At 42.7% G+C, this 15,513-nt stretch overlaps 1 protein-coding gene across 11 annotated transcripts in view; it reads left to right on the top strand.

The window, feature by feature from the left end:
- Nucleotides 1-15,513, top strand: part of npas3 (neuronal PAS domain protein 3) — a 1,348,016-nt gene that overhangs the window by 1,254,157 nt on the left and 78,346 nt on the right. For all 11 annotated transcript variants that reach the window (XM_087989951.1, XM_043697885.2, XM_087989958.1 and 8 more), the window contains one exon: nt 1,184-1,302. In XM_087989951.1, coding sequence (XP_087846077.1) covers nt 1,184-1,302 — 119 coding nt within the window. The remainder of the gene's footprint in view (nt 1-1,183; nt 1,303-15,513) is intronic.

Below are 15,513 nucleotides of genomic sequence, written 5' to 3'. Positions count from 1 at the left end.
CCATACCGGGGGAGGGGGAAGAACTGAATTAATTCCAGAGACATCTATCATTCTCATACTATCAGCATTCCTTGGAAAAAACAGCTCCAAGGGGCTCTGATTTTATGCTTTCACAAAATAGAACTACACGGCTGAGTGACAGTTCTGATCTGAAGCATTTAAGTGTAAGTTTTGATCTTTCTGGCTTTGATTAAAACTAATGAGCTCATTTAATTCAAAATGAGAATCTCTGATAAGAAAAATAAGGTTGATGTGATTGGATTAGAGAGATGAATTAAACTCTTACAGTTGAAGTTTCTGCCTGGATAGTGCATTACAGACTTCATGAAATAAAATTAAAAAGCTGTTGGCATATTATAGCATGTTAGATGATGAGAAGAATTTTATAGTAATTCATTTTTTAATCAGTGGAAATGAAAGTACTAAATTTATAGCATTGCACCACTTGAATAAAGAAAAATAGTTGTGACTTCAAAAAGGCAATATAAGTGCCTTCAAAAATGGATTTTTCAAAAAGAAGCAACTTATCAATAGGATGTCATTATAAAAGTTGAAATAACAATAGTTGATTTGAGTATCTCTGCTGAAATGAAATAACCTGAAGGTAGAAAAGTGGATTATCTTGTGCAAATTTTTGGTATCCTCTTGTGTAGAATTTGTTCAAATGGCAATGGTTGAGTTCAAAACAATATCAACCGTCAAAAAATATTACTGTTTACTATAATAATGTTGACACATGGTTTATAGTGAGCTGACTGATAAACTTTTTATATTACTCAGAACATCACTAGTTGCCCAATTTCTGTCATCACCATGATGGTTTATTGTGAGAGGGAAAGATTAAGACCGCTCAGCTTTCCATCACAAGAGTAAACTGTCATCAAGGCATTAGCCCATGAGAAGTGCACATTCGTCAAGCTAAATGTTTGCTAATGCTTATTCTGCTATATTTCTCCTTGGATATTTTAAAAACATAATTATTGTTCTCTTAAATGTAAAATTTTAGAATCAATTTATACATTGCACAGAAAAGCTATTGGAAATACTGCCTTTACTGCCAGCTAGTGACATGAACATTGATTGCAGAGGAAGAATCTTGGCATATTTCCAAATAAAATCATGACAAGGTTGGACATTACATGATCAGAATCACATCAATAATGCTATTTTTTTAATCCCACAGTGGAATCCACTAGCCCAACTTTGCTGACTATTGACAATAGCTTGGAGCGATCATTTTTTATAAGAATGAAGTCAACACTGACAAAGAGAGGAGTTCATATCAAATCATCGGGCTATAAGGTAAATAACTATTTAATAATATCCCAACTGGGACATGCTGATTGAATTTCAAGAATCATAATATTTGCTTTTGAATATATAAAATATAATAATTTGTATTTTTTCTTTAGCTGTGGATCATTCATCATGCTGTTATCAAGCAGTAAGGTTTGATAAAAGCAACAGATTTAACTGGGACATTGCACAGACTCTAATGAAGTGAAACCACTTCTCAATAATAAATGTGGGTATGAAAGGGGGAATCCTACATTGTATTCTCTTGATTTCTTCACTAAAATTATTCTAAAGGAATTTTATCAGTTAATATTTTAACTTGCATTTTGAATGTTTTTATTTACCTGCATACTTAAGTAGATAACCAGGTTGTCAGATTATAGGGTCAAGATCATGAGATGGATATATTTTTAGCATAGTGTAATCTATAGCAATAAGTAAGTCAGTTGACATTCTTTCATTTATCAATTTGATATCTATTTTGCATTGCCAACCCTTAGAGCCTTGAGGCTGAGTCATTGAATATATTTAAGATGCGATATATAGGTTTTTCAGCAATAGAGAAGCTGAGGATAATGAGGAAAAGGTGAGAATGTGGAAAATCAGAATAGTCACAACCCTGTTGAATGACAGAGGAGACTCAAAGAGCCATGTGGTCAACACCTGCTCTTATTTTCTATGTTCTTATGTACTTGGTTTTTATTTCTCATTATCATCCACATTTTCAGCAGGTCTAATATAAATGCATTAGTTTAGATATCAAGCAGATTGTTTTATTTTAATGTACCACAGATCAATGCAGGGGTGATGTTCATTTCTAGCTTTTCAGAAGCTTTATTTACAGAGTTTTATACAAAACTTAGAATGTCTATCCCTGTGCATCCAGTGCAGCCCGTGGTGGCTTCTTTATTATCTGTTTACTTGTTCACTGAGTGAACGTCAAGGTTTAACCAGTCAAGCACAATTGGTATAGGCCAAAGCAAGGCGAGATGGTGATATAAGGAACACCAAACAGGCACATTGCTTTAGAGAATTTGCAGTAGGGTTAAAATCAACTAGGTGAAAACAATGACTGCAGATGCTGGAAACCAGATTTTGGATTAGTGGTGCTGGAAGGGCACAGCAGTTCAGGCAGCATCCGAGGAGCAGCAAAATCGACGTTTTGGGCAAAAGCCCTTCATCAGGAATAAAGGCAGAGAGCCTGAAGTTTGGAGAGATAAGCTAGAGGAGGGTGGGGGTGGGGAGAAAATAGCATGGAGTACAATAGGTGAGTGGGGGAGGGGATGAAGGTGATAGGTCAGGGAGGAGGGTGGAGTGGATAGGTGGAAAAGAAGATAGGCAGGTAGGACAAGTCATGGGGACAGTGCTGAGCTGGAAGTTTGGAACTAGGGTGAGGTAGGGGAAAGGGAAATGAGGAAACTGTTGAAGTTCACAATGATGCCCTGGGGTTGAAGTGTTCCGAGGCGGAAGATGAGGCGTTCTTCCTCCAGGTGTCTGGTAGTGAGGGAGTAGCGGTGAAGGAGGCCCAGGACCTCCATGTCCTCGGCAGAGTGGGAGGGGGAGTTGAAATGTTGGGCCACGGGGCAGTGTGGTTGATTGGTGCGGGTGTCCCGAAGATGTTCCCTAAAGCGCTCTGCTAGGAGGTGCCTAGTCTCCCCAATGTAGAGGAGACCGCATCGGGAGCAACGGATGCAATAAATGATATTAGTGGATGTACAGATAAAACTTTGATGGATGTGGAAGGCTCCTTTAGGGCCTTGGATAGAGGTGAGGGAGGAGGTGTGGGCGCAAGTTTTGCAATTCCTGCAGTGGCAGGGGAAGGTGCCAGATGGGAGGGTGGGTTGTAGGGGGGCGTGGACCTGACCAGGTAGTCACGGAGGGAACGGTCTTTGCGGAAGGGATGGGGAGGGAAATATGTCCCTGGTGGTGGGGTCTTTTTGGAGGTGGCGGAAATGTCGGCGGATGATTTGGTTTATGCGAAGGTTTGTAGGGTGGAAGGTGAGCACCAGGGGTGTTCTGTCCTTGTTACGGTTGGAGGGGTGGGGTCTGTTGGAGGGGTGGGGTCTGAGGGCAGAGGTGAGGGATGTGGACGAGATGCTTTGGAGGGCATCTTTAACCACGTGGGAAGGGAAATTGCGGTCTCTAAAGAAGGATGCCATCTGGTTTGTTCTGTGGTGGAACTGGTCCTCCAGGGAGCAGATACGGCGGAGGCGGAGGAATTGGGAATACGGGATGGCATTTTTGCAAGAGGTAGGGTGGGAAGAGGTGTAATCCAGGTAGCTGTGGGAGTCGGTGAGTTTGTAAAAAATGTCAGTGTCAAGTCAGTCGTCATTAATGGAGATGGAGAGGTCCAGGAAGGGGAGGGAGGTGTCAGAGATGGTCCAGGTAAATTTAAGGTCAGGGTGGAATGTGTTGGTGAAGTTGATGAATTGCTCAACCTCCTCATGGGAGCACGAGGTGGCGCCAATGCAGTCATCAATGTAGCGGAGGAAGAGTTGAGGAGTGGTGCCGGTGTAATTACGGAAGATCAACTGTTCTTTGTACCCAACAAAGAGACAGGCATAGCTGGGGCCCATACGTATGCCCATGGCTACCCCTTTGGTCTGGAGGAAGTGGGAGGATTCGAAGGAGAAATTGTTAAGGGTGAGGACCAGTTCAGCCAAACGAATGAGAGTGTCGGTGGAAGGGTACTGTTGGGGATGTTGGGAGAGGAAAAAACGAAGGGCTTGGAGACCCAGGTCATGGCAGATGGAGGTGTAGAGGGATTGGATATCCATGGTGAAGATGAGGCGTTGGGGGCCAGGGAAACGGAAGTCGAGGAGGAGGTGGAGGGCGTGGGTGGTGTTTCGAACGTATGTGGGGAGTTCCTGGACTAGGGGGGATAGGACAGTGTCGAGGTAGGTAGAGATGAGTTCAGTGGGGCAGCAGCATGCTGAGACAATGGGTCGGCCAGGGTTGTCAGGCTTGTGGATCTTGGGAAGGAGGTAGAACCGGGCAGTGCGGGGTTCCCGGACTATGAGGTTGGAAGCTGTGGGTGGGAGATCTCCTGAGGTGATGAGGTTCTGTATGGTCTGGGAAATGATGATTTGGTGATGGGGGGTGGGGTCATGGTCGAGGGGGCAGTAGGAAGAGGTATCCTCGAATTGGCGCTTGGCTTCAGAGGTGTAGAGGTCAGTGTGCCAGACTACCACTGCGCCCCCTTTATCTGCTGGCTTGATGATGAGGTTGGGATTGGAACAGAGGGATTGATGGGCTGCGCGTTGTGAGGGTGAGAGGTTGGAGTGGGGGAGGGGGGTAGACAGGTTGTGGCGGTTAATGTCTCGGTGGCAGTTGGAAATGAAGAGGTCGAGGGCAGGTAATAGGCCAGCGCGGGGTGTCCAGGTGGATGCAGTGTGTTAGAGGTGGGCGAAGGGGTCCTCGGAAGGTGGACGGGAATCCTGATTGTGAAAGTAAGCTCGGAGGCGGAGGCGACGGAAGAATTGTTCGATATCACCGCGTGTATTAAATTCATTGATGCGTGGACAGAGGGGAATGAAGGTGAGTCCTATGCTGAGGACTGATCATTCGTCCTCAGTGAGGGGAAGGTCTGGAGGGATGGTGAAAACTCGACAGGGCTGCAAGCTGGGATCTGGTGTGGGTGTGGAGCTGGGAGTGGGGGCGGAGCCAGTAACTGGAGTGGGTGTGATGGTGGGGGGAATGGGGATGGAGTCATGAGCAGGGGTGGTGCTCCCCTCAGGGTTCTGGGAGCCGGGAATGGTGACAGTGGGATATGTAGGGGAGTGTCAGCAGAATGCAGGTGAGTGGCGTTGGTGGGGGCGGAAGTGGTAACAGACATGGCGGTAGGGTTGGCGGAAGTCACTGAGTGTGTTACATCAGCGATGATGTGAGGGGCGGAAGTGATGTCACGTGTGGTGTATGAGGAATTGTGAGGGGCGGAAGTGGTTGTGGGAGTGGCCATGATGGGGCGGAAGTGATATCATCAATCAGTGTGGGGGTGGCAGCTGCACCAGCCGCATGGCTAATGGAGTCCAAGTAGTTACAGAGGCCGGGGGAATCTTCTTGAATGTTTGAGGAGCGCTGGTTACGGAGGTGGGTAGATAAAAGTTTGTTGACTTACAGTTTTTGATGTTTGAGATGGAGTTGAAATATTGTTTGTTGAGAGTATGAATTCTCCTGAGGATGTAGTACAGAGTGGGTCCTTTGCAATTCTGAGAGAGTGTGGTCCTCAGCTGAGGCAGGGCTGACTGTAGAGAGGTTAGGTGCCGGCGCATTGCTGCAAGCATGGAGCGGAGGATCTTGAAGGAGAACTGTTGCTGGTGTTTTTGAATCTGTAGTCTGTACTGTTTGTCCTGTTCGGGTCCGAACTCTGCTGGTTTAAAGGTGGTCCAGAGTCCGTGTGGGATGAGTTGGTTACAGAGGCAGGCACTGAGAAAGCAAATGTGGCTGTGGTAGCGAGTTTGTTTCACGACATGGTTGAAGAGCTTCAGGGCAGAGGAAATGACCTGGGAGTTGCAGTGGAAGAGGGACTCCCTGAGATTCTTGTAGAGAGAGGAGGAAAACTTCTCCAAGGCAGGCAAGCTGGCACAATATTTGATATGTTTTAAGCTAAAACATATTTTTGCTTCTGCATAGACATTTCAATGATAGAGTAAGACTGCTAAAGGAGTCTCAATGCCAGGCTACTGGTGGTGTATACACAAATCTAAGCAAAATTAGCAAATACATAAATTTTTTATTAAAGGGTAGATTGTGGTAGTGGCAATGCCACTGGACTAGTAATCCAGAAACCTAGGCCAATGATTTGACAGTTTGGTTGCAAATCCCACCCACCCAACTGGTGGACTTTAAATTCATGTAGTAATTTTTTTTTAAATGTGTTTATTTGGTGGGATGTCAACATCGCTGGCTGGCCAGTATTTATTGCCCATTCCTCGTTGCCCTTCACAAGGTGGTGGTGAGCTGCTGCCTTGAATCACTGCAGACCATCTATTGTGGGTTGACCAGCAATGCCATTAGGGAGGAAATTCCAGGATTTTGACGCAATGACAGTGAAGAAACGGTGATATATTTCAAGTCAGGATGGTGAGTGGCTTGGGGGAAACTTAAAGGTGGTAGTGTTCCCATATATCTGCTGCACTCTCCTTCTGGATGAAAGTGGTCGTGCATTTGGAAGGTATTGACTGAGGATATTTAGTGAATTTTTATAGTGATTTTTGTTGATATTACAGACTGCTGCTATTGAGCTTCGGTGGTGTAGGAAGTGGATGCTTGTGGAATTGAAAACTAGTCTCAGTAATGTCAAACATTGATTCTTGGATGAAAATCTCAGCTGGTTCATTTGTTTCCTTCTGAAAAGAAGTCTTCCATCCTCATGTTGTTTGGCCACCCCGTGACTTCAGACCCACAGTGTCTTTGATTCTTAACTGCTGCCCCTCTGAAATGGCCCAGCAAGCCATTCCGTTCAAGGGTAATTAGGAATGTCCAACAAATGCTGGTGTTGAAGAATTTCTTAAAGCTCTCACAATCAAATACGGAACTTGAACTCTGCACGCTCTGAATAATAAATATTATTTCCTCTTTCCTGCCTGCAACTTACCAAATGGAATTTTAACAATACCATGAACTGAGGTCAGAAATGTACTGATCTTAAAATCCCTTTTGTGTGGAGGCAGCCATTTGGCCCATTGAGCCCACACCAACCCTCCAAAGAGCAGTCCAATCCCCCGACCCTATCCCTGTAACCTTGCATTTCCCTTGGCTTATCCATCTTGCCTGCACATCTGTGGACACTTCAGACAATTTAGCATGGCCAATCCACCTAACCTGCACATCTTTGGACTGTGGGAGGAGACCAGAACACCCAGAGGAAGCTCATGCAGACACAGGCAGAATGTGCAAACTCCACACAGGCAGTCGCCCGAGAGTGGAATCGAACCTGCGAGGCAACAGTGCTAACCCCTGGCCAAGAATGCATCCTGATACTTGAATAAAATCCTAAACAGCTGAACTGGGAAAACATTACTTAATTTATGCTCTGTGGGCTCTGTTTGTTTACACTAGATTCAAGTTTCAAGTGCTTGTAAATTTTGCAATTGACACTTGAAATGATCTGAATGGTTAACAGTTTTATAAGGCTGTTGTAAAATAGCTACTTTAAAAAAAAGGTAGAATGTAGAATGAATGACTTTTTAAAAGTTTTTTTTGTATATCCTATTGTTAGTTTAGAATTTCCTTTTCTGTGTAGTGGGTAAAGTTTGGAAGTACCATAGTTTAGTACAGAGATTAATGAGGGGGCATAAGATGGCATGAACGAGCCTGGATGTAATATAGGAAGTGCTTGAGGGATGAGGGATAGAGAGCCGTTCACTTTTTTTTGTAATGGGGATGAAGTCCTGTAGCACCGAGGCAGTTCTATCAAATAGTTTGCCTAACCACTCAGCTGCCTCTGAACTCGTTCTGTGGGGTAGGAGACCCAGATACTGTTCATGCCTGCCACCCAAACATCACCACCATCGTGAATGTAATTGAAATGTTTGATGGAAATTCCTCCTGAGGCAAGCGTGCTGAGCTGGGAAATTTCCTAATTCCCACAACTTGCATCTTGGATAAAAATCCAGGCTGATGTTGTTGAACATAATTCTATGTTCATTTTCCTTAGACTGCAGCCCCATGTCAGTAGCCTGGAAAAAGGGCAGCCTCTGTGATCAAAGGGGGTCATAAGGCACAGCTGTAGATGAAATCTGCAGGCATACTTTCCAATAGCTTCACAGCCAAACACTCCCAACACTCTGGCAATCCGCCTCCACCCCTCCCCAATCCCATCCCACCCTCCAGACTTCATTTATCTTGCATTATTTACTTCATTTATGCCTGGGCTTGGAAAGAGCACACTTCATCTGCAGCAGTGTGAACGTATTGCATGTCCAACAATTATGAAGAGGCAGACTGGTTTATTAAAAAAAAAGTAATTCCTTTTGTGTTTTGCATGCAGTCCAAAATTTGGTTTTTTTTTTGAAAATTACATTCCCACAATTCTGCCAATGTTTCTATGAAAAATACATATCAGTGGCCCTGATTGGAAGCTGAGTAACAACGAGTAAATTGCTGGATCTAATAAATACATTGACCTGCTCAGCATATCCTTCCCATTTGACTGTTCACTTCCTTAACCTTCTATCTGCTTATCTATTCCATATTTATCAACATGAAAATGAAAATGACTAAAACAGAATAATTCTTATGCTGTGTTTACATATCTAGGAGGTGGTCTGAAACATAGGTCTTTGTCTCTTTGAGGTAAATGGAGTTAAACACAGGTTTCAATCAGTAAAAAACATTGAAACCCAATATATTTATAATCTATGTTTTTGATTCTTTTCTAAGCATTAAAACAGCTTGTGGAGAGACAATGTAAAATGTCTCTTGAACCATTGCTGTTTCATAAATTATTTGTTAGTTTTGTAAAACAATCACTTTTTTTGTTTCTATATTTAAATGTGCAGATGACTTTCTCCACACCAAGGTTCCAGATGGGAGATGTGAGGGAATTACAAAAGATGCTTTCTGGTTTAATTTTCAGGCCCAGGATATTTTAACTACTTTCTCGGTCTGCAGAATACTTGAGCTTTAGTTGGAAATGGATTTAAAGGGTTGAGCCATGAGAGCTAAGTAACTACTGCATATGGACAGCAGGGTTAAAATTGACCCAATCGGCTAAATTCAAGCTGAGGGCCAAACGTGCTGATGTTTGACATAGCTCACTCTGCAGCATTCAAGAGCTGTTGGGCCTTTAATTGGCATCTCTTCCACAAAGTCCCTCCTTCAAGAGCACAAGACACAAGCACAAGCTGTCAACCAAATGACTGTCAGTGCGGTTTGCTTGAGAGTGGTGACCGTTGCTGAGTCTGTGGCAGTTTCCAATGAAGATGTTCAGCAATGAAGGCTGATCTGAAATGAGTCCAGAGCCTTATCAGGCCAAGGCAAGGAGACTGGAGCAGGGGGCATAGGGGGAGGTCTGAGTAATCAAAGGGTGTGACTGTTAGGTGGCTGTTATCACACCTTGGGAGAGGGTCTCCAGTGAGCACATCAGTGCTCAACCAGGAAGTTTATATCCCAGGCCAGTCTACCAGGCCAACATCCCTTTTTGGTGACCTGGACACTTGGATCTCTCCCATTGGGATAAGTACTAACAGCAGTGGGAATTATAGCAAGCAGGTCACTTAACACCTCCCCTTTGCAGGTCAAATACCCTGGTGACATTGGAAATGCAAGCAGGGAGCACATTACTGAATAGCTGACATAGTACCCTTCCGCGGACCCTAAATTTGCTGCCTTTGGACACGTTTAGCAACAGATCACTAGGGTTCACTTTGCAGAAAAAGAGTTTTAGGCATAGATAAAATTCAGTCCTGGAAACGCTCAATGCTGGTGTTAATTTAGCCTGAAGTATATTGTGCCAATTGTATTTTTTTCCAGACAAGCATTTTTACATAAAGCTTTGCAGTTCTGACCTGCAGAAAGAAACTTGGCTAACAGGGGGAACAGAAAATAGCTGTGTATGTGCTAACTGAAGGTCTGTGACCACCCGAAGGAAATGCTTTTATTGGGACACAACTGTTTAGTCTATATATCAATTCATAGGGCATTTCATCACTTTGGTAGCCTTTACCATTGTTGAAGGGCAAGAGAGAAGCAAGAAAAACCTGACATTAAATGATTCTAAGTTTCTTTGTAAAACCATGCAGAATGATTTTCTCATTAAATTAGCTCAAGTACTCAGTTTCTTGGTATATATAAGAAAAAAAGCCGTTAAAGCCTATCCAATATATCTATTAGTGTCTTTGCACTCACAGATCCTGCTTAATGTTTGGAGCCTCTTCAAAGGCTGGTAAAGGAATGCATTTTGTGGGAACTGACAATGTTGATTACTCAGGGAGTTGCCAATTTTATGGGAGGTGTCCAATTCTAGTGCAACATCTTTCTTTAATGCTCATGTAGAAGGTTGATTCAAGTTCACTGAATACAATTATGTCAAAATCAGAGAAATTATGTCGAACAAACCAATGCAATTGAACGGGAGCTACATCCTGCTTTCATGTTATGAATCAAATGACTAAATCTGTTGACTTCTAAGTTTTTTTTATTCTTACTTTATTCCTGTGATGGTTAGTGTATGATGCAAAAACATTTCAGCAGGATTGCAAATAGGAAAACTTGGGCAAGCCAAACTCAGTGCCTCACTGGTGAAATTATGATGTGAACATAAGCCATCCTGACATCCAAATGAGATGAATGCTATACTGCACACCTTGACATAATCTGCAGAATTATGTGATTTATTCTGACAATGACCTATTCAGTGTTGATGAGTGTGCTGTGCAGAGATGAACACTGTCAAAGTGGGTGTGTGATTTTGTGTTATCTGCAAGTAATCACTTGATTAGAAATACCACTGCATTAAACAATATAACTATTAGCATTTAAAATTAATGTACAGCACTCACAACCATTAGTTATCCAAAAGTGTTTTTCAAACAGGAGCAGTTTATTGTACAAAAACTAAATAAATACATTTATCTTCTCTGAGGTTTTCTCCCAATTTATTTAAGGTCCCTACATGTGTAACATTTCCCAACCCTAAGAGCAGGGAGGATGCTGTTGCAGTCAGTGCTTTCCACTGTTGAACAAGACCAAGATCAGAAATGCATTGATTGGAAACTTGGGGCTTGAAATGAAATGGGCTACAGGTATTGTGTCAGTTTGTTTGCAGTGTTAGGAGTATTGGGATGGGGAGGCAAAAGACAGGGTTGGTTCTCTGTGTGCTTGACTGCTGTTCTGAATAGGTCTTTGGAGTTAGTCTTATCTAAGTTGTTTCCTGTCAGTCTTCTCGTGATATTGCTGCTGTTTCCAGGTCACCTCACGTGATTAAAAAAAAAACATAAGAAATAGAAGCAGGATTAGACCATTCAGCTCTTCAAGCTCCCTCTGCCATTTTGTGAGATCATAGCTGATCTTCAACTTCAACAGAATGATCCTGCACTATGCCTGTGTCTTTTCATGCCTTTCATGCGTAGGAATCTATTAGTCTCAGTCTTGAGTGTACTCAACGACTCAGCCTTCAAAATCTGTGGTAGAAATTACAAAGATTCAGTACTTACTGAGTGAAGAAATTCCTCTTCAATTCAGTCCTAAATGGTCTACACTTTATTTTCACGGAAAACATCCTTCCGACATCTACCCCTTTCTGAGGAGGAAGCAGTCTTATACAGAATCTGCTGCTGTGTGGCATAATTTCATGAAAAGAATTAAAAACTTTATTTTTAAAACAGGAAATTAATCCATGTCAAGTATACTCAGCAAGAGTAGCCATTAAATGTTTAATCGTTTATTAGCAATGCATGCCAAGAATGACACCAAAGGGTGAATTTTTACTACAAATGAAGAGAACGTGACTTTAAGGTCATTCCCATTACCAGACTCCACTTATATTAGCAGTGTGTTCTCTGACATGATCTTATAGGATGCATCCAATTTACAGGTCGCTTCTACATCCATCATCCAACCAAGGGCAGCAAGTGGACATTGGAATTGAAAGTATCCATCATAGAGACCAAAGTAAAGGGTAGTCACTTGAATAATGGCATTCAAAACTATGAGAATGCCCTATTACCAATCAGCAGTGTTCACAAACAGAAAAAGATTCCACTCCATTAATGTTCCCTTAATTTGTGACCATAACAACTAGAAAATGCAAGCCTTCATTATACATCCAGGGAGCTGTAATGTCATAGGTTGCTTTTAGGTACTAGACTCTTTCGAAATTGTCCATCATCCTGAGAATGTTCCTTGTGTGTCACTATGCCCTTGCAATGCCTGAACAGTACTTCCATTATCATGGGCTTCAATTTGTAGATTTGTTTCCTTCATCGAACAGCATTATGGTGGAAACTTAATGTGCAAGTTGTTCATTGTTAGAGCATGTCTTTGAGAACCCCAAACATGGGACAGACTTTTCCCTCCTGCAATCTGTGGAAACATGACAGATGTTGCTATCTCTCCCATAATACAATTGTACAGATCTACCAATTGCACATTGCAGGTCTGACTCCTCCCTTAGACATCACTGTTACCCTCACTGTCCCCAAGATTCATTTGTATCGCTTTGGCTCCAATCCACAATCTGTCTAGGTGTGTTGTTCTCTGATAGATGAGGCGATCTTCACTCAACCATTTTGTTGGTAATGTGAGATACTATGGTGTGGACATTACGATGCAGTACATCCTTTTGCTGTTTGAAGATGCTCCACATGTTTCACAATGAATCACCTTACCTATTCCTTTGAGTCAATAAGACAATATCAAACTCTACAATAGTGCAAGTGTCTACACATTTACAAAAGGGCAGAATATAGACAATGATGGAGCACCACTGCTGAACATTTATGGTTAGAGCAATGGAGTATATGTCTGAGCACATAGCCCACACCCAAGAAGCAGTCTGCTGGCCCTGGGTCTCAGAGATTGCTACTAACCTTTCCATGGAGGCTGACAGTTGCTCATATACCAGATGCACCACAGTCATAAAAACATGGACAGACCCCTCTGTCTTTTGTTCTATCTACTGAAGTGGTTTTACCTGAGGTTCCCCTGCATCTCTCTGCCGTTTGTTCGTGGCCTGCATGGAGTTGAGCTGGTGTGTCTGAATGTCAGAGACCTCAGGCATTTTTTTTCTTTTTCCAGCTACAGACATGTCAGTGATATCATTACCAGATAGTATCCCAAAGTCTCTTGTAGCTAAGGTACTCACTGAGGTCACTCTGCTGAAATATGTACAGCAACGGTTTATGGACATAGGTTTGCTCGCTGAGCTGTAAGATTCATTTACAGATGTTTCGTCACCCTACTAGGTAACATCTTCAGTGGGCCTCATGCAAAGCACTGCTGAAAATTCCTGCTTTCGATTTATATGTTTGGGTTTCTTTGGGTTGGTGATGTCATTTCCTGTGGTGATGTTATTTCCTGTGGTGAAGTCACTTCCTGTTCCTTTTCTCAGGGGATGGTAGATGGGGTCTAACTCAATGTGTTTGTTGATAGAGTTCCACTTGGAATGCCATGCTTCTAGGAATTGTCGTGCGTGTCTTTGTTTGGCTTGTCCAAGGATGGATGTATTGTTCCAGTCGAAGTGGTGTGCTTCCTCATCCGTATGTGAGGAGACTAGTGAGAGAGGGTCATGTTGTTTTGTGGCTGGTTGGTGTTCATGTATCCTGATGGCTAGTTTTCTGCCTGTTTGTCCAATGTAGTGTTTGTTACAGTCCTTGCTCGGTATTTTGTAAATGACATTAGTTTTGCTTGTTATCTGTATAGGGTCTTTCAAGTTCATTAGCTGCTGTTTTAGTGTGTTGGTGGGTTTGTGGGCTACCATGATGCCAAGGTGTCTGAGTAGTCTGGTAGTCATTTCCGAGATGTCTTTGATGTAGGGGAGAGTGGCTAAGGTTTCTGGACATGTTTTGTCTGCTTGTTTGGGTTTGTTGCTGAGCAGTTTATAACCATTCATCATCCTGCCAGGTAATGAGGCATCCTCAGTATGCAAATAAGAAGAAATGAGCACAAGAAAGATTTGTAGCTTGAAAAGATGAGATGGATGTAAGCCCTTGAATGGACACCATGCATTTGATGCTGAGCCTTACTAGCTATGGGTGATGGTCCTGTTCATGAGACAGAGCAGATAGGTGGTACCACATATCTTTGGGGAGTCCTGGAAATCTTTGACTTTTTCTAGCAGAGTTTGTTATTGTTTTGTTGATTCCATCAGCACCGACCTGTGCTGCTTTACTGTACAGGATGCTTAGGTGTGATGTGATGTCCTCTTCACTCTAACCACTGGATAGAGAATGTCCCATGTTTGTGGCTATTTGTGATTCACTATTTAACACACTCAATGTCTCACCTGCAACGGTAAAGGTCTGAGAAGCTGCGATCAGGTGAAGTAACTTGCCCCAGGCATCAGTGAATAAGATGTCATCCAGCACACCTAAGGCCACACCTGAATTTCAGAAGGAAAACTGCCAGCCTTTATTGCACTGAGGATGGTACTGTTCCACCCCCTTGTTTCAATTAAATGAAAAACAGAAATGTACAAAAATTACGTTTAGAAAATTGGGTCAGTTTTGAAAATGTTTTGACAAGTCAGGCAGCATGATGGTTCAGTGGTTAGCACTGTGCCTCACAGCACTAGGGACCTGGTTCAACTCCACCCTTGGGTGACAGTGTGGAGTTTGCACATTCTCCCTGTGTCTGCATGGATTTCCTCCAGGTGCTCAAGTTTCCTCCCACAGTCCAAAGATCTGCAGGTTGCTGTGGATTATTGCCCATAGTGTCCAGGGATGTGCAGGCTAGGTGGATTGGCCATGGGGAATGCAGGATTACAGGGATAGGGCAAGAGGCTGGGTCTGAGTGGAATGCTCTTTGGAGGTCAGTGTGAACTCAATGGGCCGAATGGCCTGATTCCACATTGTAGGGTTTATATGATTTCCATTCTGTGAAGTCTTAAATGAATGTTGAGTGCTCCAGCAAATATCATGACTCATTACTCATATAAAGGAATTTTATTTATTAAAATAAATAACTAAATGCAATAATTCTTGGGGGAACAGATCACCATTGTGTCCAGTAACCTAAGGATGTGGAAACAGATGCAGAAGATGTTAAACATCCTGTGGAAGTCTGCCAAGCTACAGCAGGCTGTATTTCATTATACTAAGTACATGGGGAAATTATGGGCACTACAATAAGCTTCCTCACACCCTGTTAAACCATGACTGAAGCTACATGCTAAGCATTCAGAATACAGATCTGTTAAAGCTTCACATCATTCCTATACAGCAGAAGGGCACATTAATACTGTCACTTCAAATTGAAGCTGATGCTGTATTAACATTATGAAAGGTGAGCTGACAAAGCAACACAACCAACCTGCATGATGCATGTTTATTTACTCCGAGACAAGCTGGAATCTCGAATAAAAATTTCACTCTCATTCTGCAAGTGATATTCAAATATCTGGCTTCTCAACATTCCTTCACTATTTTCAGGCACATATATTAAAGTAATAGGCAACAACAAATTTTAAATGAGTGAAAGGCCCTTATATGAGAACTTTGCAACATATTATATTCAATATCCTGACAATCTCATCAGGACAAAAATGTAGTTGTCCCC

Source organism: Chiloscyllium plagiosum, unplaced genomic scaffold, assembly GCF_037043375.1.
Source record: "Chiloscyllium plagiosum isolate Xiang-an unplaced genomic scaffold, Cpla_swu_hap1 HiC_scaffold_8, whole genome shotgun sequence".
Lineage (NCBI taxonomy): Eukaryota > Metazoa > Chordata > Chondrichthyes > Orectolobiformes > Hemiscylliidae > Chiloscyllium > Chiloscyllium plagiosum.
The sequence above is the reverse complement of the archived record's forward strand: the minus strand, read 5'-3'. Positions and strand labels throughout refer to the sequence as shown.